The 26,433-nt window shown below is 40.5% G+C and overlaps 2 protein-coding genes across 2 annotated transcripts; both read right to left on the reverse strand.

The window, feature by feature from the left end:
* Positions 1–470: 470 nt before the first annotated feature.
* LOC135247957 (band 3 anion exchange protein-like) lies at positions 471–13,150 on the reverse strand. The gene is made up of 18 exons (XM_064321978.1): positions 13,089–13,150; positions 10,669–10,715; positions 9,849–10,029; positions 8,515–8,650; positions 8,011–8,083; positions 7,815–7,857; positions 7,330–7,514; positions 6,923–7,133; positions 6,307–6,507; positions 5,684–5,832; positions 5,231–5,425; positions 4,492–4,731; positions 4,049–4,138; positions 3,406–3,572; positions 1,807–2,048; positions 1,389–1,558; positions 806–979; positions 471–593 (listed from the first exon to the last, which is right to left on the reverse strand). Exons 3-18 carry the CDS (start codon positions 10,003–10,005, stop codon positions 513–515), a joined length of 2,514 nt encoding a protein of 837 aa, XP_064178048.1. The 5' UTR covers positions 10,006–10,029; positions 10,669–10,715; positions 13,089–13,150; the 3' UTR covers positions 471–512.
* Positions 13,151–21,591: 8,441 nt separating this feature from the next.
* On the reverse strand, positions 21,592–24,746 carry selenow2a (selenoprotein W, 2a). The gene is made up of 4 exons (XM_064321986.1): positions 24,587–24,746; positions 23,674–23,771; positions 23,264–23,340; positions 21,592–23,120 (listed from the first exon to the last, which is right to left on the reverse strand). Exons 1-4 carry the CDS (start codon positions 24,613–24,615, stop codon positions 23,037–23,039), a joined length of 288 nt encoding a protein of 95 aa, XP_064178056.1. The 5' UTR covers positions 24,616–24,746; the 3' UTR covers positions 21,592–23,036.
* Between the last annotated feature and the right edge of the window lie 1,687 nt (positions 24,747–26,433).

The following is a 26,433-nucleotide window of genomic DNA, read 5'->3' on the forward strand; positions in this document are numbered from 1 at the left end:
GAAAATCAAGGGTCCTTCATTTGGCAATATACACAAATATTTTTCAAGCACAATTTGTTTATAAAGGAATGGCTCTGTCACAGTAGAACAAAAACTTTTTATAAAATAAAATTACACTTTCATTTTTTTTTTTAAATGACTTCCTGCAAAATATAAAGCAAATAATTTAGCAGTATAACACATTATTCTGACAGCAAATTGGAGTATAATACATTTAGGAAAAACAGGATAAGATCTTGGTATAGCTTTGAGGGCATAACTGCAAATGGAAGTGGAAATAGGTAGATGTGTATATAGGCAAGTGCCTTTACAACAACAAAGTTTTTCTCTAATTATTAAAATAATATATTAAATATTTAAATGTGTAATTCATATAATGGAATTTAAAAGGCAGTGGAATTGTAAAGTATTGTTTACCACACAAAAACAAGACATTTTAAAACTAATTTGAAAATGTATATATTGGTAATGTTTGGGATAGGGCTCTCATGTTTTTGAAGAGTAGAAGGGGACTACAATGGCATCTGGGACTCGTTGTACACATCCTGGCCTGGTTCCTCCTCAAATGTCACTTTGGCATCATCAGCATCCAACTGAAAAAACAATTCAGAGTTAAAACTGACACACTAACTACAATACATCTCATGCTAAAAGAACCACATTAAAATGCATATCCATATGTACACACATACTTTCACATTTTTAAATCAAAGATGATGCCTATTTAAAATGGCAAAGTATAAAATAGGTGTGATAAACTGTCAAAGATGAATTTCCGCCTGCATTCATTTTTGGTTCTACATACACATTTCATCTCCAGGTCAGTGAAGACGTAGCTTGTCATGAACATTCGCAAGGGGATGGTGAGGATGAGGACAAAGGGCAGGGCGAGGGAGGCTTTGCTGGATTTCACCACCCACAGCATCACCAAGCACGCTATTTGGATTACAGTGAACATGTGCATCCGGCTGGTCTTCACCTATGTGAATAAAGCAATGGACAGTCAGATGCATTTGTGCTTTTTCATGTCAATTAATGTCATGTGATCAAGAGAGATATGGAGAGGATAATTATTAAAACAGGAACCCAAAGAGAACCTTTTCTCTTGTTGTTGTTATTATTATTATTATTATCATCATCAACATTATTATTATTATTATTATTATTATTATTATTATTATTATTGTTATTATTATACAAATGTAGTACATTTATTATGTGCGCAAAATAATGACAGGACAGAATGCTAAATGTAAGTGTAATGTATGTAGATTCGGTGGGGAAAATCTACCAGTAAAAATTAAAGCAAGATGTCAAATGTAGTCTAGATTTTAAAAACGGCCTAGGTAAGGGAAGCTAATCAGCAAATGAGAAAAGGGACCATTTACCCGGGTAGCATAGGGCTCCTGTGGGTGATATTTCTTGGGGATGAATAGCAGCCGAATGCGGTCCCATAGCTGGATCCCATTGAGCGAGGTGATACCCATGTAGAGGAAGATCCCAAACAGAGCAGTCATGGGGATCATCTTAAGGATGGGCTCCATTAGAATGGACAGGCCTGCAAGCAGGAGAACCACAGCTGGTTACTAAGGGCACTAGGAATGACAATGGAAATGCTAATGTACCACTGCATTTGTTAGCATCCTCAATTCATTTAAGAGCAGGAAAGAGGAATGACTGGCAACTAGGAGAATTATACAGAAATAAACTGAATCAAATCTAATCAGTACCTTGAACAAAATTGCGTGTCATCGGGTTCACTAAAAGCAAGGGACAGTGAAACATAACAAGACTGAAGCGACTTACCAACTAGCAAGGCCACCAGAATTCCACTGATCCTCTGCTCCAACACTTTCTCAATTTCAGGCTTTGGTCCCTTGCTCATGACGGTGAGGGCGTTGGCGTGGGTGACAGAACGCACTGTGGCAGCACTCAGCCAAGGCATACCAAATATGGCACTCAGGCCCCCCATACTGACCAGGATCAGCAGGTCCAAATGGAAACCAGAGCCTTTGGCCATCTTTCTTTCTGGCTTGCTCACAATTAGCCTGACAGTGAACATGAAAGTGACAAGGCAAGGCTTAAATTCAGTGAAGGTACAGTATGTGTGTCCCTTTACACCTGGATAACGGTGATCATGGATAATTTGCAAAAGTTCACAATGGGTATGATTATATAAGTTTTCTTAGGTTGTCATATGTTCATATTGGCACTTGAGACACACAGCTATGCTTTTGCACTTTAAATCCTTCAAGCACCAGAGAATAATAGTTATGAATCACAAAGCACCCACAGTAGGTGGAAAGTGCATACAACTGCAGTACCAGGGAAGCAGCGATGCAGTGCAATGTCTGTGCCATGCCATGCCACCAATATGACTCTATATTATGTAAACAGACCATAATATAGGGCATGTGTGGTTCACAAAGGTGATTACAATATATCACTCATCTTACAATAAGATGACTTGAAACATGCTGGGAATGTGGATCTTCAATATAAACCCTTTGGGTTAACAGAGACAGAAATTATTTGGCAATAACAGGCCGAGTCATGCAATTATAGAATTCCTTGACAACAAAGATGACATTGAACCTGCCCCCTGTTATTTGTTCTCTGCTCTAGGCTTTGGTGTAAAAGACAAAAAATGGACTTCAATAACTGTGTTACTTTAAGAAAAATTCAAGATGATACAATTCAATGGATTGCTGTAAGTTGTTCCAAGAAATACTGAAATCAACTTGTCTTTCAACTGATCTCATCCGTGGATCAATGGTTTTTAGTAATTATTTTTTAGTAATTATTCCAGCACAATTATTAGTTCAAATTCAAAATAATCCCTTGTAAAATGGTGGTTTTTAATTAATATTACTGATTTTTTTTTTTTTAAAGAAGGTGCAAGCAAAGCCAGACTTTTACTTTATTTGTGAATTTGGATATAACTGGACACCAAGACCTGTTTTGAATTTGAAAAAAAAAAAATTCTGCTGAGACAACTGAGACCAGGCACACTCTCAAATGTAAACTAACGCAGCAGAGAGCATGAAACTTTGCATAACCCTTTCTCAAAAACGTCATATGAAGGATGATAAACTAAACAAAAATGTAACATTTTATTGTACTTGTTAACTGTGCTTGCTAACTATTTGGGGCTGATTGTTTGGTTACTTGATTTGTCTACATATTTTTCTAAATCAGTCATTAATATGGTCCCGATTGCAATAAACTGCACTTACTCCCTAGTTACGTAAAACCTGGAGTAAATCATTAACACAACCCTCTGAGCCTTCAGCAACTGTACTCTTAAGAGACAGAGTATCCATGCATTTCACCAAAAAATATTGTATAAACTGAACAAATTCCAAAAATGCTCGAACAAAAATAAATTGTATCCACTGAACTCACGTGGTGATCTGGGACTCCAGGAAAATGAGGATAAAGACAAGCAAGGCTGGGACTACACAGGCGAACATCATCCAGACGGGAAAGGATTTATGTATCCCCAGAGGGTTGATGATCCAACCCCTTTCAGCTGGGTTGGACACCTGCAGACCCTTTGGCACCACCAATTTCTACATGGGACAAACAAAGGATAGGCCCAGAAACATTTTGTTATTATTTCATTGTGCAGTCTGGTGGGATACAGCGCCATCTTAGCTCATAAACAGGAGTGGCTACACCCATGTGTTTGTTTCTTTCTTTTTAAATATGTTACAATAAATTAAGCTACTAACAATAAAATCCAGTTAATCATCTGCTTAGTCAACACTGCAATGTCTGAAGTGTTCCGTGCTCTCTGGTTGTATCATTACAGGATGTGTCTTGAGACAGGAATCACAGTCCTCTGAGGAGCAGGAGCCTTCGTAGCCATAGTATCAACCTCCCAGCGTCCAAGGACATCTTACTTTGTATAAACAGTGGGGGCAGTGAGCACTGAGCCTTTTTATGACATTATGATACCTTTCAGAGTGTCGAAAGGAAATGCACATTTACTTATTCCCTTAATCCACTGGGACACTGGCTGTGGTGTCTGCAAGCCTATGCTTACCTGAGTATAGGTATCATCAATGTTAATGTCCACAGCAACCATGACGAAAATGGCAATCGGTACACCAAAATCTCCGAGCAAGCGACGGACCTGGTAAGGTGGAATTGAATGGGTTCAGCCATTTGAAATGCAATGGCAGATCTACCGCTTCAATCCAATTTATCAGAAAGCACACAGAAAACAGTCAAATGGTCTAAACACCGCTTTTCTTTTATCCCTGTACTTTTAAGCAATATCATTTATGGGTAGACATATTTATGCTGTACTTGCCCAAGTAATACTCAATATGTAAGTATATATTTAAACACAGTAAAAGGTTTAGTGTTTAATTAACTTTTACAGAGTACGTGTGGTCCCTATGGACTCATATATATTCTGTCAGTGTTGAATCAAGGCTGGACATTTTACTGTGAATGTTGCCCAGGAACTCCTAAAGGACTTACTTTGCCAGGCAGAAACTGTCCATTCTTGAACTGCCTGAGGAAGAATGCAATGAAGAAGCACCCGAACATGAGGCACATGGAGAGCAAAGCAGTGTTGGGGTAAGCCCTGTGCTCGGGGAGCACAAGGGTGGTTACGTTTCCTGTAGCATTGTGCTGGTGTTCAAAAACAGCGTGGAAAGGATCCTCGACGGTGCCATTCAGATGCGCGTAGTTCAGAATCAGAGGGTGGGCTTTGAAAATCTTCGCACACAAGGAAGAAACACAACAAGGATCAGTGAGGCATTACTCCAGATGGAAAGCTGAAATGAACAGAGTACAAGCTAAGTAGTTTCAGGAAGCAAGAGGGATGAGTATATTTGTTCTGTTTCTGACAATGTGAAGAGAAATGACCACACCCAAACCAAAAGAAAAGATACAGCATTGAACAAAGAAAAAATGAGATGAAGCAGACATTACATTATAGGCATTTAGCAGACGCTCTTATCCAGAGCAACTTGCATATTGCATCCATTTATACAACTGGATATATACAAAAGCAATGCAGGTGAAGTACCTTGCTCAAGGGTACAACGGCAGTGTCCCACCCGGGAATCGAACCAGTGGCCTTTAGGTTAAGACCAGTCCCTTACCCATTATATTACACTACCGCTGGACAGACAGACAGAGAGTGGACACAGGTTGAGGACGGAGGCACAATGAAAATGAAAGGGAGAGAAGAACAGGTGTGAAGGGGATGTACCTTTATGAGCTTGGCAAAGGTCTCGTAGATGAAGATGAGAGAGATGAGAATGGAGAAGATCTCTTGCGTGAAGCGTGAGATGAACCTGACGAGGAAGCTTCCTTCGACGGCAACGATAGCCACTACGATGGCCACCAGCCAGATACCCACCCACACTCTGCCCACGATGTACTCGATCCCCTGTGACTTACAGAACTGATCGCCGGCAAAGAACAATAATATGACACCCTCTGTACTTCTCACACCATTGGTGTATGGCATTTAAAAGAAATCAGCATAAAACACTTAAACATAGTATGTGTACGGATTAAATGAAGATATATGCAAAGTAATACATTTCCCTTGAAAAGGGTTGGACCACTACAAGTCCATAGAGTGTAATAAAGGGGCTTATTGACTAAAATGAGGTAAACTGAGAGTTGGGTGGGGCCCTGCTCTGTGGAAGATACTCACTGCAAAGAAGGCCTCCTCAAACACCAGCAGGGGACCTGAGAAGCCGATGACCAGGACCGGTTGGGCAGCAATGAAGCAAAAGATGATGCCCTGGATAGCAGTGGAGATCATCAGCTCAGACACACCCATCATGTTTTCTGTCTTGTCAGCTGCAGAAGGCAGGGGTGGAGGGGGAGCAGGGAAGATGTAAGCCAGTCAGACATTGACACGTTTTTTTAAATGATTTTGATGGTCGAGACAGGATTTCATTAGATGTAGGACACCAGACACACCTATTGATCATTTTTGGACTTGTTTTTTATGTACTGTCAGTTCTATTGGGACAGAAGCCCAAGATTTACGACACTCTATGGTGATATTAGAAGTTCTTTGTTCACTACATGTTCCATGCCACATTGCCAACTGTGAAATTATGTTAGTTGTGAAATTTTGTATTGTGCCTCATAACTCTACCTAATCAGTTTACCATGGAACTAATAACTTTTAATGTACTGGTCTTGTTTTGCTGTTGAAGTGTCTGTATGTGTTGTACATGTGTTCAATTTGTTTTATTGAGGGGTGACACATACATAAATGTAAAGCTTAATTTACCTTACACAGAAGCACACAGAGAAGCCACTCACCAAGCAGGCCTCCAAAGGTGATGGCGGGGGACAGAGCGGCAAAGTAGATGAAGATGATAGCAGCCAGGACCTGGGCGTTCATTGCGTCAGTGATGTCGCTGAGGTAGTAACGGTATCTCTTCATGTCCCTGAACATTCCACCGAACGGCCTTCCTGTGCGTGCCAGAGGGTCCTCTGGCGGTGGCCCGTCAGCTTTGGAAACTGGGGAAACGTAAGGAAAAACTCAACCTGCTTACAGTACTCTAGTTGCACTAAATTGGACGGAGTGTAGCACAGTGGGTAAGGAACTGGGCTTGTAACCGAAAGGTCGTAGGTTCGATTCCCGGGTAAGGACACTGCCGTTGTACCCTTGAGCAAGGTACTTAACCTGCACTGCTTCAGTATATATCCCGCTGTATAAATGGATACATTGTAAAATGCTATGTAAAAGTTGTGTAAGTCGCTCTGGATAAGAGCGTCTGCTAAATGCCTGTAATGTAATATATTGTATTGTAAATTGAAAATAAACATTCTGAGGTTGCCAGTGATGCAGTGGCTGTCCCATGTATAAGTGAAGCCAGCGTGTGCAGAGTATTTAGGTAACACTGTGTGTGAGTTTAAGTGGACGTGACCTCACTCCTGCGAGGCTTGATGTTGAGGCTCAGGTGGGGTTCTGTGTTGTGGAGGCGGTCCTGCAGCAGCTTCTTCTGGAAGCCTATGATAGGCTTCAGCATAGACTCGTTCTGAATCTCGGTTGGCGGGATCACTATGCTGCAGTCCATGAAGCCTGCGATGGCATCCGTCAGCTCGCGCTCCCCCTGGGCGTGGACTGCTGCCGAGTTGAACACCTGTGGATGCAGCCCAACAAACATAAATATCATCCAGTGATCTACCATCTCTTTCCGGCTCCTTTTCTGACTGTTATCATGTCCCGTTTCTCTCCTGCCTCATTCTCTCAGCCCATCTTTATCCTCCTCCTTCCCTCTGTACTCCTACGCTGCCTTCCCATCTTGCCCTCCCTCCTTCCTCTACTTGCTCCTTCACCTTATCGGCCATTAATGTTGCCATGGCACGCCCTGTCTCGTGGTAGTCCATGCCGCTCTGACCGGGCCCCACCAGCACAAAGACAAACCGGACCGGCGCCGGCACCTCCAGGGCAGAATCCAGCACCACTGCCTCTTTTAGTCTCACAAAAGCTACAGTGGGCTTCAGCAGGAAGTCCAGAGCCCCTTAAGGCAACAAAAAAATCTGTTACTGACTGAGACAAACTGAATATCACAGAGTTCTGGACAGTCAATACATCTGGTACCGATCAATCTCTAGTATTTTAGGAAATTATGCTAGTAATATAAGGTTTCTTTAAAACTTGTTTCAAATAATATTTGTTTCAAAACATACTTAAATGTCAACACAGAGATGTGAGTTACCATGCTTTGAAGAAAGAGCATGTTTGTTTCTTAAATTGATTGGTACTTATCCCATGGTTCATCTGGATATTCAGATAGAAATTCACTGAGCTTTATACCTACCTGCAAGAACCATAGAGGCTTCCACAACGTCAGATCCATCTCTCTGGAAGAAGGGTGAAAATGTCACAGGTCAGCATCATCATTTAGGCCAACCATCATGATATTTGTTTGAGCACTTAGCCTCAGTGTGATGAATGGAACAAAAGTTGCAGATCCAAATGAAAGCATTAGGTGAAAGGGTGGGACAGCCACTTACCCTCTCTGTAACAGAGAAGGTCTCAATCTCCAACCCAGAGCTCAGTGCCTGGGTCTCTTTTGGGTCTGATTGGCTGTGCAGGGTGACACACACTTAATGAGGTAAGATCAAAGGTGAGACTGAAGGACATTGCTACATTCAGCCAGTGGTTTTTTATCAAAAGATTTCAAAATGGGTATGATTCTCAGGGGTGGTTGTAGAGACCAATGACAGAGATCAAAGTATGAGACTGCAGAAACAGATAAACAGGCACCAGGAAGAGAGGTAGAGAGACTTTCAAATGAGCGTGATCAATGTGGTAGCAGTGTATTGAACAATGGCTTTGTTGCAATGTGTATGTGAAATATTCTGCTGTAATATATTCCAATAAGAAACTTTGCAAGTAGCAAGAATCCCAGATATACTCACAATACGAGAAATAATTAGTATTTCCTGTAAGTATGTACTACATAGCCCAGGTGTGTGGACAATACAGTCAAAGTACAGAGAAAGTATGTGTGATACCTGCGGCTCTGCAGCAGTGACCTCAGCAGGCCCTCTCGGTCACCTGGCTGGATCTCATTCTTGTTTACCAGCTCGTCCGCTACCTTCTCAACAATACTGTTCAGTGTGCGCTCCTCCCGGTCCAGCATCACCACACCTGTGCACCACAGTGCCACGGGGCATGCCAGGACCACCAGTGGGGTCGAGAGGTGAGAGGGATGTAGGGATGAGAGAGAAGAATGGAGGAGTAATCAGAGAAATGAGAAAAAAGAGGGAGAGAGGTACATGAAGGGTGTAATGAAAAGGGGAATACAGGTACCCAAAAATGTCTCATTGTCCACTGAGTCAGTGTTCAGCACCCCGTGGGTGTATGTGTGTGTGTGTATGTGGGGGGGCGGGGGATCGGGTGGAGGACAGACAGACAAATACACTTTACTGTGTTTACTTGTCTTATCTGCACTCCAGAAAGGCTGTGCTCTTCCTTTTGTGTATGAATTCATATTCCACGATTATGGAAATGTGACTAGATTTACTCCAATGAGAATACAAGTCAGTTAGCCACAACAATGTGAAAGACACTGATGCCCAAGGGATTTGGAGCATGCTTCAGTTCTCAAGTGGTCATGCTCAAGTGGTCATGCTGTCACGCCACATAATCTGGAAGCTGGGCTCTTAGCACCATCTTGTGTTTAATTTTGTGATAACATGGATAACATGGATCTCCTCTGATTAATAAGGAGATGCTTGGTGGAATCAAGCAGGCTGACCACTGTACAAGCATCCCTGATATGTGGTTTGTGGATCATAGCATCCCTGATATAATGGTTTATGCACAGTAATGAAAAAAAAGCTCCTTTTTACCGTGTTATTCAGAAATACTCTGTTTAATTTAGTATCATCTTTTGTGAGCTTACTAATATTAGCCAGCTAACACTGATCAATATAAGCTCTGTGTATTAGCAAATTTAACCAAGATAGATAATTAGGTAAGTTGTCTACAGCTTCAGTGATAAAATAGATAAAATATATTGTTACTAGTTGATTTTAAAAACTTTGTTAGTGGTTCAGAGATCAACTAGCTGATTGTGACCACACAGTCTCATTTGATATTATGGTCTTGTCGTCTCTTGCTGTCTTGCCTGTGCTCATCGTTTTACCTGTGCTAATAACTTCACCTGCTTTAGCTGCCATACGTGTGCTCACAGTCTCACCTGTGGAGCCAATCTACCCTGTGCTCACTGTCTCACCTGTGGAGCCAGTCTCACTTGTGCTCACTGTCTCACCTGTGGAGCCAATGACACCAGTATTCACTGTCTCACCTGTGGAGCCAGTCTCACCAGTATTCACTGTCTCACCTGTGCTCATGGTCTTGTGCAACTGGATCAGGCTCTTAAAGGTCAGGTAGGAGATATGCGAGGGGCCCCAGCCCCCTGCCTCTGGGTCGTAGTTCTCCTCGTACCCCGCCCATCGCCCAGCCTCCTGCCAGTAGCCCTGCTGGTTCTGGTCCTTCATCAGCACGTTCAGCTCCACGTAGGCCTACAAAACACAGGGCAGGTGAGGCCGGAGTGCCTGCGAAGCCCGCTGGGTGGTAACACCAGTGTCGTTGTTCATTGACTTTGCCCACTCCATTCAGCTCAGCTAAACTCAAACGGACGCAGATCCACACAGAGGCTGACCGGGGTTCCTTAACGGTCTGCCCATCGCCCTGGCTGACCTCTGGAGCAGAGGGTGACAGGTCAATCGTGTCTAAAGCATAAACACAAAGCGCCGCGCCCCTGTCCGTCAGCTTAGCTCCACTGTTCTCAGCTGGGCTGTCTGAGGGAAGTGAAGGGCCATGTTTGGACTGTAAACATGTGGCACGTGTGTGGACAGAAGTAGGCTTCCTGGGAGTGCTGTGCTTTTTATGCAGGTGGGGGAAAAGGATGCTTTCAGGAAGGCCGATATCTCTATAAAGGGGCTGACAGTGAATAACAATGAATTTTATTCAGTGTGAGTTTCCATCTGCTCAGATCAACACAAATCACCTTCGAGGATGATAAACATACAAAATGGCCTTCTGTCTTCTTAAAGTCTACTGCCTCCCTGGAAAGTTATTGTGTGAAATAATGTGAACTTTTTGAACCTGTGCAGTCTCATTTGCAGCATTTAGTCAATATAAGAGTAATTGCAGCTTACCTGGTAGTCTGCTCTAGAGTTGGAGTTGGTGTTCACGTTCAGAGCAGCTGAAACACAAAGAAGAGGATCTGAGACCACTGTTTACATGTCCTCTCCCCTGACACTCATCCCTGACCTTGGGCTTCAATAACATTTATTTTATTGTGCGCATACTTTTTCTTCATTATACTTGCAATAAGATATATTGAAAATATTGTCATACATACTAATACTCATACATACACACTCTGCTATTATTCTGTTGTGTACATATGCATGCGTGTACACTTATAGACATTCAAACATGCATGGCTGGTCCCTCACCAAGATGTCTGAAAAGACTTGTGCATAAGTTGTCGCTGACAACAGTCTTGACTATTTCCAAAACATCCCTCACCTCTTCTAATTGCCATAAACAAGTAATCATCTGGTGCACATCAAGATTAAACAGACAGTGTAGTCTAAGACACTGACCCTGCTATTGTGTACGCACATGCAGTATGAGTGTCTGTGTGCTTGTGTGTGTGTGTGTTTATTTGTTTTCTGAATGGGGTCCTTTGGCTTCCACACATGCAACACAAGAAAACACTGGTCAAAGAATGTGGAAAGACTAGTTGAATGATGTGTTTGCTAATGAAAGAATTAGGAATTGCTAAAGGTGTTTGCTAATGAAGGAAATAAGAATAGCTCATGTTCTATACCCTGGGTCAGTAATTGGCAATCCACAGGAATAATCTGGCCCTAGCAATATTTTTTGGCCTGCTAACATGACCGCCCTGCCAATGAAAGAATTAGGAATTGCTAAAGGTGTTTGCTAATGAAGGAAATAAGAATTGCTAAAGGTATTTGCTAATGAAGGAAATAAGAATAGCTCATGTTCTATACCCTGGGTCAGTAATTGGCAATCCACAGGAATAATCTGGCCCTAGCAATATTTTTTGGCCTGCTAACATGACCGCCCTGCCCCCAATAAACATATTTATTTATCTTAGTTAGCAAAAATTAGATAAAGGTGCTGCATAGACGGAGCTACATTTCCTGGGTTAAACAGCAGGAGCAAGATCAGATTTAAAAAAATGTCTGTCTCGAGTTGTAATGTGGGACATTGTCAGCACTCTCTGGCCACTTGATGTGAAAGTGAGATGAAAGTGAAGGCATTTGGCTGCTAAGTTATATAGTAATGCAATGCACCTTTTCTTTGAATTTTAATAAACAATCTGTCATAAAATAGCTCAATGTAGTTACTACTTTGAAAATAACTTTCATTTCGTTGACTACTTTTCCTCATTAGTAGCTGTCGGATAGCTTAACCATTTGTAGTGTGGAGTCATTTGTAACTTTTCATTTTCAGAGTAGCTTTCCCAAACACTGGCTACTTAGCCTAGTAGCCTAATTTTGACATACTGTTAGCATACAGTTTGCAGCATATTCCCCCAAATTCCCATCAACCAAGGAACAGAGATGCAATGGGAATTCAACAGATGTTGGAGATTTTAACTGATTTTATTTATTTTATTTTCTTATGTAGGCCTGCTGCTCAGCTATTCAAACAACATTTTATGTGCAATTTGTAGTGAAGGCCTAAAGATAGGCTTATTAATTGATGAGCTATTTGCTAGGCAACCAATTAGAAACTTGAAAAAAATTGTCCCAAGGCCAAACTTAGTTGCCAGTCCTTGCTCTTTCGATTCTATGTTTGTATCCAGACGGTTGTTTCTCATTTACATACAAGCAATGCCTACCTGGAATACAACGAATGTACAGAAATCATAAATGTATTCGTCTGCTTGCCTACCACCCTGGTGCAGGCTGTATACTACATTCCTTTCATTGTGCAAAAATAATAAAATATCTCTCAGGGTGTAAAAGTATGAAATACATAAAATGAAAAAAATAAAATGAATGAATGTTAGTAATGCATATTAATATTGTTTATACTAGTTATTGCTACTGGTTATAAGTGGTTATTATAATGATGCATATCTTGAGAAGTACATTTATAATCCAGTTCTTCCTGTGTAGCATTTATTTTTTAATAAGTTTTTTTTTGTGCACTATGGAGTGTTCATTAGGTAAAAACTGCATAATTGTTTGTATTATATACTGCACTGTGATGATAATAACTGACTGACCAGAAGTTAATGAATTCTTGTATGTATTAATGTCACATTACTTACCCCTGGCTTGCACTCTGATTCAAGTCTTTACCCTGCTTCTTATTGTTTAGAGTCCTATGAGTTTCCTCTTCCATTGAACCATAAATTTACTCAACATTCCTTTATTTTGTTGGCCCATTTAAAATCTGCATTTTTTTATAGTTAATGAAGGCCTTATTAATGTACATTTTCTGTTAGGATATCTTGAAAGTACTGTACACTGCAAGTGCCCTGGGTAAGTGTGAGCAAAATCTTTTGGAGAGGCAGTGAAAACACAGAACTTACCTTCGCCCAGGTGCCTCCTGACCAGTAGTGAGAAGAGGCTGACCCCTTGCCGTGAAAAAATGGTGACCCTGCTTTATATACCCGGCCCTCCCATTCTTGCATGGGGCTCTCAATGAGAGACACAAACACACGCACGTGCACACACACACACACACACACACACACACATGCATTCTTCCTGATTTCACTCTAAATATTGATAGTAAACAGCGCCACCGGTCTGGCTGTGGAATTATGCCTACTGTTCTTATCCATAGCGCTGTTTGTAATAAATACAGGCTAGGATCACAAAGCCATGCTCACCTTCAGGATCTGGGTAGGTGGTGATCCTCTGGAAGTAAGGGTCACTCTCCTCTTGCTGAAAGAGCTCCAGGTCACAGCCTGGTGAGCTCCTGCAAGATGAGTGCACGAAAAGCTGTCAAAGTGGACAGAGTGACACAAAAGAGCTGCTCCTGTTCCACATCGCTACCTTCTCATACACTGGCCTGGCCTTACAAGCTATGGGCCATGGAAAAGCTGGTCTGCGTCCAAATCCGTTCTGATGAATATAATTCCGCCACTCCGCATTTTAAAAATTAACAGTTAATTTTAACTGTTTAAGTAACTGCAGTCTTTTTCATTGGTGAAGAATGCCATTTGTTTCCTGACAGCTTCATTATTGTAGTATTTGGTTTAACTGTTATGATTTGTTTTTGGATTATACAGAGTGTAAAGGATACCAGTGCCCTACAGGCATATTTCTAGGCTGATCCAAAACTGTGGGGTGACCTTCTAACCCAGACCATGAGAGGGCCTATTCTGGAATAAGACATACTCTTAGAGACTACATTACATGAATACATCCTAATCCAGAGCAACTTCCAAAACAAAGTGCCTTCAAAATTAAAAATAAGTAATGCAAGTAACAAAAGTTTTAACAGCCATTTTGTAGTCACTAATAGTGTAGCCAAGATAAACAAGATTAAACCAGTCTGTAAAAGCAATCAGCTAACCTGAAAACACATAGTATATTCTACATGAAGTTCTGCGAAAGAGGGCTGTGTTTCAGGGACTCTATGTGCAGTCTGAGAAGCTGGGTTTTCTGCGTGTCAGAAAATAGAGACAATCTTTCCAGTGTATATGTACTGATGGTTGCTTGAGTGGGCCCATCTTCTGCTCAGGAGCTGAGCATCAACATTTAATTTATGGGCAGCCAGTAGAAGGACGTGAGATGGGTAGGAGTGCTGTGGGGGTGATATGGGACTTGTCTGTTAGAGTTAAATTACTCTGTTAGAGTTAAATTACTCTCTATCCCAAAGCAGGAGAGGGTGCAGTCATATCCCAGATCTGAGGGGGGCATTCCTAGAGAAGGGGCTTGAACGTCTGTCATAAACCATGAGAAGGTGTATTCCCACCCCAGACCAGGAGGGGGCACATTCTTCCTCTTACAAATTGAGAAGGGGTGCATTTCTGCCACAGGCCATGAAAGATGCATTTCTATCCAAGATCATTCAGGGTTTCCTTGTAACATTTCAGTAATCGTAAAAAATCATTTCACAAAAGAAGGAATGAGGCTGGTGATTAGAGAGCCAGGAGCTAGTTCATTGAGATGAATGTTTGTTATCAGGCCCAGAGAGCAAGAAGTACTCACAGTGTGATGGGCGAGAAGGGGGAGTCGCCTTCCTCATAGGATACGTCACTGTCCTAAGGAGAAATAGTTTAAAATGTTACAGTGTGACAGTCGTACACAACAGCTTTGACAAACTTTCTCTGTCAGCAGTGCTAACGCAAGACACACTTTATAGAAGGAAAATTTAATTTCTACATATGCTGTCATGCATTAATTTTACAAACAATGCAAACATGAAATGGCTCATTTATTTGAAGTGGTTTGTTTGACTTACCGGACTAAATGAAGGATTACTCGCCATCACTGTGTGTTTCAATGCTTGTGCAATCTGTCACTCCATGAGTTTTCACACAACCTGAGAACAGACATATGTATCATTTTAAAATGAAACAAACAAATGTTAATACAGATAAATCAAATTATTAAAAAAGTGATAATACAGCATCTGAGTTTGATTTTCATTTGATTTAGCTTGTTAATTGTCAACAAAGTTGAACCTTTTTCAAATTTTGTGTCCTGGAGGCCCACCTGCACAAAGTTGCTATTTTCTTTTTTCTGTGTTCTCCATAGTTGAAAGTGTGATCATTTGGTAGTCCAGAAATATTGTCTTGCAATCAATGGCGGAGGAAGCAGAGACTGATTTACGGATAGTGGAAAAGACACCGAGTGTCCTATCTCTATGTCACGCCCTTGTTCCAGGCGCTCTGTCTCCTGGAGCCAGCAGTTGCCTCTACTCACAACCCCTCTCAATTTGCCCTCACAGGACAAAATATTCCTCTCTACTCATTCAGGAAAACATGAACCAGAAATAAAAAATGTGCAAGGTAATTATGTTGACAGCAAATTTCGTCACTAATCTATCTATCTTCATTCAGGATTACTTCTTGTCTTTTTTGTAATAAATACAGAGAAAACAGACTCAAACTGAATTGTAATAAGCCATATTGATACCACTGAACTATTATAGTTTAACAATTATTTCAAAAGAATGCATAAAATGCTGAGTAAAAAGATAGTCAAAGCAAAATATATGCATAGAAGCCTTATGATTTCACTGTTTTCTTAAATAATGTCTCAAAACTCACTTCAGTAACTCACTTAAAAAACCATTCTCAACTGCATATCAACGATCCACACTGCGCATTTCTGTGAATGCTGCTATCTCATAAAGATAGAGCTCATCGGGGAACGTGGCAACCCACACCTGTTTGTGACACCCCTCCATATAACTGCTATCAGCAGCTCCCAGGAGTCCGGTACTATGAGGAGAACATGTGGAGCATGGCACAATTTTATGCTAAATACATTCTTTTTCACTTATATGGTACTTTTGACACTCAACTCCTTCTAAACATGTTCCCCCCATACCTTATTCCAAGTTTACATTTCAAGAAAAAAAAAGAAATAACCATGAATTGAATTATGAATTCACATGTAAGTTGCAATGAATGCTAACAGAATATTTGTCTATTTGTTTCTCTTGACAAAGAAATGCTCTCTCTAATACTCTGTACTACCATAGTAACAAATTCCTCTATCCTCCCTTGCCAAAATATTTTTGAAAAAAAGAAAAGGGAAACTAGAAGCACACATGTATCAAAGTACTGCAACTAGAAGACACGTGGGAATGTATCTCTCATAGCGTTATGAAAGTATGAAGTATGAAAAAATAAAAATGTTACTGATGGGCGCTATTTAGTATATGGTGAGTGGAATGGTATTTAAGTGAGAGAAGCAAGAACAAAGAAATGAAAGCACAGTCACCGCTCAAAGTCACATAAGTACACCACATTCATTAAGCATATACTTAAGCAGGAAATACATCCATTCAGTAGGAAATGTAAGATCAGTAATACTGTAGGAGAAAGAAAAGAGACACCTCTGGAGCCAGATACCGTCAGACGTGTACTGTCAACTGCCAAAAGTAAGTGGTCTCAGAACATTTCCAGCCAAAAGTACTGAAATGGGGCAATATAAAAGTGTTTGTCATAAGCATGGACTCCAGATTCTTTATAGCTTATCATACTTTCTGTTCCTAGCTAGTATGGGTGCTCAAGAGCCAAATAAAATAATGTAGAAGAACATTTCAATTGAATGTGATAAGGGATTTCCATCAAGCATACCATTATATCTTTCCAACTAAATGTTGTTTCCTGACTTGCACCCCTATCAAAGGAAACAGACAATGTTCAGAACTTTGTCACATCTCAGAGTTTTGGCGCTTACCTGGTAAAGGTAGCCCGAATGTGAAGCAGTGGCGTGACTTCTGGGCAACCCTGTATGTAGAGGTGGGTACCCAAGAACACAGTGATCTGTGGGGAGAGAGAGGGGTGGAGTCACTGGGTCCAGGTACTGTCCAGGCTCCCCTTGTCAAACCACGTCCCCCTCTCCCATCACAACTTGCACCCATGGGTGAGGGAGAGATAAACCCCAATCCGGAGGCAAAGACACTATCTGCTCTCGACATCTTGCAGCCTCAAAGACTATCCCCTTTGAGATCGCTAGCCCCACCATCCCCACCCGTACTGTGTGTGAGTAGTGGAACAGAGCACAAGCAAGCTAACACAGTGATAGGGAGAAGCATGCACCATGTATGCCCGCATTTCCTTTTCTGGGTCAGGTGACTTTTCAATTGATGAGGAAGACTTGTCAGGAGGGCAGGGTCTTCAGCTCTGAGCCTTCCGGGAATTCCCTTTGGGGTGGCTCCTCTAATTTTACGTACTGCTTTCCTGGATTTTTTACTTCAAAAAGGCATCTGTAAGCTCTCGCTGAAAGGCAGAGAAAAACCAATCATCTCACAGAAACATGGAACTGATTCCAGCCACTCAAAGGATTATACAAGGACACCAACAGCATCCTTGGATGATCGTATTGGATATTTAAAACACAAATGCCTAAAGAAGAAAAAATAAAAAATAAAAACAAAGCAAAAAGCTGTGTACGTTATTATATGTCAAGCGCTCCAGTTAATTAAAATTATAGATGATCACTCCCCATTAGTGACAACCAAGATGTATTAATAATACATTGCAAGACCAGGACAGGCACAGACTTCCCTACAGCTGGTGTCTTTTCAATCTTTCAAATACAATCTCAATCTTGCCAGCAGCCATACCTCCATGCACTCTGCTCCTGCCAAATGGCTGAAGCTAAGCAGGTGTGGGCTTGGTTAGTACTTGGATGGGAGACCACCACGGAATCCTGAGTTGCTGCTGGAAGTGGTGTTGGTGGGCCAGCAGGGGGCAATCTTCCCTCTGGTACAAATAAACCCCAATGCCCCAGTGCAGTGATGGGGACACTGTGCTGTAGGAGATGCCGTCTTTCGGATGAGACGTTAAACCGAGGTCCTGACTCTCTGTGGTCATTAAAGATCCCATGACACTTATCGCTAAGAGTAGGGGGTTCCCCGGTGTCCTGGCCAAATCCCAGATCTGGCTCTCGCAAAAACTTGCCACTAAAAATCATCCCCAGATTTAATTGGTTAAATAAATGTTCTCTCCCTCTCCACTTTCGCTAATGTGTGGTGAGTGTTCTGGAGCAAAATGGCTGCCGTGCATCACCCAGGTGGGTGCTACACATTGGTGGTGGGTGAGGTGAGTTCCCCTTCACTGTAAAGCACTTTGAGCATCTGGAAAAGTGCTATATAAATGTAAAAATGTAATTAATAATAATAATAACAAATCAAAAGTAACTACCCCTCTTATCACATTACAACTTTTTCTATTAATGCACAACATTTATACTATTTTGCTTAGCAGATGCACTTTTCCTGGTGAACTTGCATAGGTTAAATTTTCTGTGTTGGCCATTTATGCAGATGGATCCTACCAGAGGTCAAGTACATTGCCTGACACTGCCAGAGTTCCAGAGGTCGCAGAAATGACTCACTGTCTATCCCAGCATTCTTTGACAGAAACGCCACTGCTACTGCAGACACTAAACAATCACAAAACAAAATGAATCTCTGGCAGTGGTAAGAGAAACAGAGATTATTTCTTTCTGCAGAATTATTACTAGCCTTACTTGTAGCAATGTGCAATAGCAGTGATATCAGAACTATTTTGCCTTATCAGTGGCACCGCCTCTGCAATTATGCAGCATGTTGGCAAATTTGTAGCCTGTCATCCAATTGGCTGTATTGTGTATTGATCTGCTTATTTCTCTGTTCTGCTGTTTTCAACCATTTTTTTCTACCTTTTTTAAAAACATCTCTAAATTACCTTTTCAGCTGGTCATTTTAAGATAGCTGACTGGAAGTCAAAGTACTGGAAAATCTGTCAACATTAGTGGATTGCTGTCGACTTGACTGATGACGCAGATGCACATACTATGTGCTTCAGGTTTTGGTTTACTTGTCACTACAAATGTGTGCATTTACTCCATCCCTCTCAGAAGCAGTGGATGATTGAATGCCATTATCAAACATTGTTACAGTTCATGTGTGATCAGTCGGCACCTTATTACTGTATATTACAAACAAAGCTAATATGCTTATTACAAAGCTTAAGAGATACAGATAATTCCCCACTGGATAAAATGCTAATTATGTGCCGCATCCTCCTGTCGGTATTTGAAGAAAAAGAAAAAATGAGTGAGAAACATGAAGAGGTAAGTAGGAATAGAGATACAAAGAGAGAAAGAAAGTGCTCCTTTTATGCACTCAAGGCCATGTGTTATCACAAGAAGTGCACAGTGTAAGGGGACTATCTGTAACATCCTTTCTATCACTCACCTGTTTAATTCACTCATAATTTTTGGTAAGGCTACTATACTGAAAAAGGATGCCACTGTAAATCAGTAGACAGCAATTTTAACCTTGCACCAGGATACCACACCAAAGGCCAACAGAATCATGACTCAGCTCTAATATTGTTCATAATTCAGCTCTAGATATAGAATATTAATATATGACAAACATCGATAAGGGAAGTGTTATTTTGAATAACTGGTCTGTTCTACAATGTTAACAGATATTAACATTAATTAATTTTTTGCATGTTGCAACTGCCTTGGGATTTTTATCCATTTTGTCTGCAATTGTTTCAATTATATTTTTATACTAACAAATGTACAGAAATAAATAATGCTGGTGAATGAACATGTTTAAATTTGGAGTTGATATTCTCTCCTGTGAATTGTTATACATTTCAATAGAAGGTTTTCTTCTTCATGATACATTGTAGCAAGTTTGGAATATGAATGAGATTAATAAAACAGAACCATTTAAATATGTGGCAGATACTGTAGGTCATCCTATCCATTCTCCTCCCTATTATCCATTGTTTTTATACCTCTTTTTAAAGTAGACAACACAGTGCACTTGGTACTGTGGGACCCCTGAGTATTCTGGTGTTTAATTTATTCCATAATCTTTCCCTTAACTTCATTACCACAGAACAGGTTTGGCTCTGCCACTTGCTCTGTCACTGAATTATTTTATTTTCCACAAATGGTGAAGTGCCAGCGATTTGTCTGCACTTTGGACCCCAATGATTTAACTTGTCAAGTCTATAATTTCACCAGTTAAACATTTTAGCCTCTATAAAAAAGGCAGTCTGCCAAAGTTTACAAAATTACATTTTGAAATATCTTTTAAATTGAACATGAGTAGAATTTTAATTAGACATTTACTGCAGTGGTTTCTTTGACCATTTTACATATATTATAAAGAAGAACATAGATTGACAATAAATCATTTTTACATGCACAACAGTGCAAGCTCTAGTCAGTATCTTAACCTAATCGGGCAAAAAAGCAAGGTATTAAATAATTAGACAATCAACGTATTGATAGCCTGAAAAGATTTTGCATGGTAAAAAATATATTAAAAGCTTGCACTGGCTGGTCACCTTGATTGTTGGCTACATTAGTTAAATTGCAAAACGTGGGTTATGTAGCTAGCTAATAGCTAGCCTCATAATAATCATTCTGAAACTGGATTCTCATCAGATTTTCTGTGCAGGATTAATGTATGTAAAACAGTAAACTACAAAGCTTACAGATGACACCTTGGTGTTGGAAGACAGCACAATTTGCTTATGTTACTACAGGAACCATGTATAAGGTGATGTCGGCATAGAACTCTGAATGAAAGACATCATCAACAAGGCCAACTCTAGTCAGAAGTGTATACTCCTGGATTGTGATGACCATGCATCAGTTCAAGATGCAAGGCTAAACAGCTAAGCAACTATTAACTGTCTGTTCTTGATTGAATTGCCTTCCAACACTGTAAACTGTGAGAAGGCAGTTCAATCAAGAACAAACTGTTGAGAATTTTACAGAGTAGGACACTTTGGTCAGGTTGCAGCCACAAACCACTGAACTAGTGATACAAGCGTGGAGAGGAGAAATGTAATATGAGCAGATGAACCATCCTTCAGCACATTTGTGGCAAGTGGACAACATGCATGACATATAATAGAGTGCTTGGTTGCCACAGATCAAGGTTCTGTTGGTTCCGTAATTGTGAAATGCATTTTTTCCCCGACATGGTTTGAGGGTACTCAAGGCAAGGTCAGAAATAATCACTACTTTAATGATTTAACCATTACCTTCATCTCATGTTGCAATATTTCTTTCTAGCCAGGAGTTGCATCTTCCAGGATAGCAATTCCTCTATCCACAAGGCATGTTTGGTCACCAATTTCTTTGATGAATATGACAATGGTATTTACCATATGCCATAACAGTCACCAGATCTGAACCTGATCCAAGAAATGAAAACCTAAGAACATTTTTTTGTATTATTATTAAAAACCAAACTGAATCAAGTTAATTAAGAACAAATCACTTTACCTGCACATTACAAACTACTTTCTGGTCAACAGCCATTTCAAAACACAAAAATGAATCAAATATTAATATCAAGAATTTATACTCCACAGAGACAACTTTGAATGTATTAATCCTTTATTAGCCTTGCATTTTTCAAGAGGTTTCACATACAAATTAGGCAGCACTACTTTCGTTTCATTACTGAGCACTTTGGAAAAGAGAAAAACACAGAAGAACTTGTGAAAAAACCAATACAGTCTCCAGCAAGCTGCACCAGCTGAATTAATGAGAGTTCAGGAGATAAACCATTGATCAGTGGTCACCAGCAGCCAACATCTGAACATCATCCAATTTGCTTGCATTTTGGGATTGCCCCACCGCCCCGCCCCCCCCCCCCTCTTCTTAAAAAATGCAAACAAATTCATCTCATTCAAGCATTATGCACGCACACACATGAAAATCAAATACATAAAAATATTAAATCTATTGGTTTGACTTGCACTGACTTCGACAAGAAGAACCAAACAAGCATGCTGTCTCACCACCAGAGATAAACAAACCAACTTGTGTCCCTTTTTCCAAAGAAAGCACAATAAACATTTAATATTGTACCAAGGCAACAGTTTCCAAATTATCTGTACTGGCCAAACTCTACTGCATTACCTCAGATTTTTACTTAAACTGCCTTGAGGATTTCACTCGATCAAAATCTACACCGCGTGGTCCTTCATTCTACATTAAATTCTGTATCATTGCTCAGCTGTGTACAGCACTGCCATGTTGCTAACGCACATTTCTCCTCTAGTGCTCTATTAATGGCATAATTTGATTTTGTGCACCAAGATACAGAACCTCAGATATGAATAAAGTTATTCTCTCTCAGAATGTTACAAATGGAATCAGTGTGTGAAAAAAATAAAAACCAGGGCAGCGATGGCAGGTCAGATCATTTCCCAGGTGCTTTCCAGGTTTTCTCCCCCTCCTTACACCTGTACCGCAAGGGGTAAGATGTGAGGGCATCAGGGCTTTATGCTTCATATTTCAACTTTTTTTAATTTTGGCTGAAATAATCATTGACGACCTGACACCCTAAAGGAGTGGAAGAGGACCTGGAAAACTTTTCATCTCCAAATATCAAGCTTTAGACTTCAGTTCCATGATAAAAAAACTGTAGTTCTGCGACTTATAAACTGTGGCTGCCATCTAAAATATATTCAGCAATGGAAAATACATCAGAACCAGCGCCTTTTTGTTAATAGACTTATAAAAATGCACACAGTTTTAAGCCTACAGAGGTGAAACACCTGACTTGACATCCCTGCCAGAAACATATGGTACAGCCTGGAGGAAAGACTGCATCACACCACTGAACATTTTCACAGTGTTTCAGGGACACTGTTGCTACAAGTTACCCTTGCAGTAACCTAGCAACTGCTAAAATGTCACGGGAACGCTGTGAGAACATTCATGCACTTTCTTGGAGTGAAGGACAAAAGAAGGGAGGGCAAAGTTGGGAAAGTTCCACAGGGATGTGGAGAGTGCCGTGAGTTGAGCTCCCAAGGTTATAGGATAACGCAGGGTGGACGACTCTTTGTGATCTTTTCGAATGGCTTGCCATCCTGGGCTTTCTGAACTGCATCCATGATCTGAGAACAAATGCAAAAATGTGCAGTTAAAACCTTGGTTGTCAGTCCTGATAAAGATGTATAGTAAGTGTAAAACGGAAACAAAACAATGTGCTATACCATTCTCTTCAGTTACGATTCAATATCAGTCCTGAGATACTTACGTCATCCTCGTAAGGGAAGCCACCGGTTTCCAACTTTGAGAAGATCAGCTGTCCGTTGACTTCAATCTCAAAGCTGCCTGTAATCAAGAATAGCAATGTTATATAGCAATAACAATGTTACTGTCCCGGTGCAAAGTTCCTGGCTTTGCCTTTAACCAAAGAACTAGCAGGCTATACGGCCACAACAGGACATCTGACTTTGCGTGGTATGAATTCTAGGTTTCAATATTTTAGGCCCCTACTACTTTTCGTCTAATGGTATGACCCAGACAAATTAATTAGCAGCTCAGCATGAAAGTAGCACGACAGGATCACTTTCGGCTAATGGGAACCATTGCTACCGATCGTACTTAGCTATCATTCGTGACTGTTTTCCATATTGCATAACAGAAGTTTATGTTTTACATTACCTTGCCTCCCGACAAAGCCAGAGACCTCCGCTTCAGTGAACTCCGCGCTCACGGTGTGCGCTAGTTCCTGATAGCGGGGCTCGTAGCCTCATCCTCCGCTGAAACAGAAAACGTTACAGTTTGTGGTGCAGGTAGCCATCAAAAACTATGCAAAAACCTCCAATGAACAATTTATGTTGTAAGCCAGGTTTACTTTTTCCTATTATATTTACGAGTTAACTGCAGACAGCGACAGAGTACTAAAAAATCAGTTTACACTGTAAATTACAGGGAACGTAAACTTAACCAACTGGTTACACAGGTAAGAATTCAGCATTACATCCCAACAGGTGCAGCTATGCTTCGCCGCCATACTGAAATGTCAGGGTTGAGGCACAAGGCAGCTCAAACTGAAATGCACACCGGACTAGCTACCGTCTACTGGCTTGTCTCGTCGCGAAACATTGAGATACTTCTATTAGTTACATGAAAATCCCTAAACCCTAACTAGGAAAGTTGAAATAACTATTCTAACATCTGAATGAATAAGATAGGAAGCAAAGACAACGTTTGGTAGTGACCGTCTTTGGCTGAATGCTAGCGGCTAGCAAACCAGCTGGCTAATTGTTAGTCTATATTCTTGTAAGCAAACAACTCACTGTAGGAAGTTAACGTTACACCAGACCTGGCATTATTTGCAGCCAAATAAATACACATGTGATACAACTGGGATGATACAATTAACTTAGCCGTTAATAATTACAGTCCACACCTGCGGGCTAAGTCAGTTCCAACTCGGTTGGTTAGTTAGCTACACGGTAATGTTAGCGAGCTAATGACATGTCAGTGTGCATTTATGAATGCTATACTAAAAATATCACTGCTTCCTGAATATGCCCTGTACTAAATTATCCACAAACTGAACAAAACTTACCAGTATTCGACCTGGATTTTAACACCCATCTTTCTCAAAGGTTCTCGCTTGGCTAGCTGTCGATGGCTATATTATTTTCCTTCCGACTGTCACACTGCTTGAGGTTGCTTTGTTAAGAGAACGAATTCCGTTGTGTGTGCCCCCTACCGGTCCCAGATGAATTTAACCTATTTTGGTTACACAAATCTGCTGTGTCACTGGTGTTTGTGTCGAATGACGAAAAAACATTATTGTATTTCGAATAACATTTAATTGGGGACTCTACCTGTAACCGCGTTCGTTTCTTATTTGTGCTGATATGTTTTATAATTTACAGTGTGGATGTGCATGTACCTGTATGATTAACAATTAACCTGCTGATAAAAATCAATTTTTTTGAAAGTAATCAAAGTCTGAGTAACACATAAAAGACTTTTCCCTTTCATTGCTTTGAAAAAAAAAAAAGATTTTTGATTGATGGATTGATTTTTATATTTAATTTGATGTTATGCATCATAAAAACACCCAGACCGTATGGGCTTAAAAGATTCAATTATTGTCAAAAAGGCAAATCAAATGTAGACACAATCCAAGAAGCACTGCCATAAATTATAACTAATAACAACAGTAATACAGGAAACAAAGTTCTCTCATTAGAAAATACCAGAAGGAAAATAACAAAGTGTTCTTCTAGGGCGTGTCTCTGTGCATGCATGACCGAGCACTCCAACAGGGCACGCATCCATGCCCACGCCATATCTGTGCATGCACATGCAAGCCCAGTTTCACACCCAGTGCATCCACACATCGACACACGCCCATTTCAGATTGAGTACGAGTAAACGGAAGAGCTCGAACCTCCACATATTTAAGCAACCTTGTTAAAAGGCCTCAACAATTCAATGCTCCATATTCAACAGGCGCAATTACTCCCATTCCCTCATTCACGTACTCATCCTGTACTGTCACCATATGGACACCCAAGCGCACACACACCCACACCCACATACACATACGCACACATACACACTCTGTTCAGCCTGGGGAGCCATACACCCACCAGGGACATAAGCAGAGGCATCTACTTTACTATTTATACACAGAACTGTGCTTGCCTTTTTTCCAGGCCTTTGCAATAAAGCTGGTCATCTTAAATATTTAATTATTGAATAACCATTGTAATTTCTCACCATCATCAGCTTGAAGTAATTCTGCAAAAATTTTGCAAAAATAGAGCACAGCTCTTTTGTCCAGGGGCATTTGTATGCTAAATCCCAGTTGAAAATATTTTTATTTTTGTTATCTTACTCTGGCATATTAATAAGGCTATTCCAAAGCCAAACCATCTCCCCCTTTTGCCTGATATCCAGTGGCTCCCATCCTATATTTCCTTGCAAGAGAAGTGGCAAATCGGTGTACCCCAAGAAAACATTTAATTTACCTATTTTGAAAGCAATAGCTCTTTGGGCAAGATGTTGAATTAATTATTTTTAGTTCATTTTAAGATTGTGCCATTTCTGGTGTGCATATGCTCTAATTCTTAGTTTGAATACATTCCTTCTTTAGTAAATATACTTTAGACCATGCCTATTGAACAAACACATGGTCAATAAAAGGAACAATAAAGAAAGATATATATAATGTAGCCTCTGGGGGGCAGCAGCTGCCAGCAGCTTGTATCTGTAGATCCCTTACTAACTTGTTTCTGTTTGTAATATCTTAAATTCTTCAATGGTTTACTGATAGTTCCATCGCAATATCTTAGAAATTCTAACATAATGCACTCTCATTGACTTGAAAATGCATGTTATCAACACTACAATGATATGGTGCAGAATTATTTTATTTTACTTAACAAAAGTTGCAAT

Source organism: Anguilla rostrata, chromosome 2, assembly GCF_018555375.3.
Source record: "Anguilla rostrata isolate EN2019 chromosome 2, ASM1855537v3, whole genome shotgun sequence".
Lineage (NCBI taxonomy): Eukaryota > Metazoa > Chordata > Actinopteri > Anguilliformes > Anguillidae > Anguilla > Anguilla rostrata.

Bases quoted from the DNA above. Each gene is read 5' to 3' on its own strand.
- LOC135247957 (XM_064321978.1), bottom strand. From the start codon at position 10,005: ATGAAGGACCAGAACCAGCAGGGCTACTGGCAGGAGGCTGGGCGATGG. The intron at 4,139-4,491 runs GTAAGTCCTTTA...CCACCTTACCAG, and splicing joins GACAGTTTCTGCCTGGCAAA to GTCCGTCGCTTGCTCGGAGA. The intron at 980-1,388 runs GTAAATGGTCCC...TTATTCACATAG, and splicing joins AGGAGCCCTATGCTACCCGG to GTGAAGACCAGCCGGATGCA.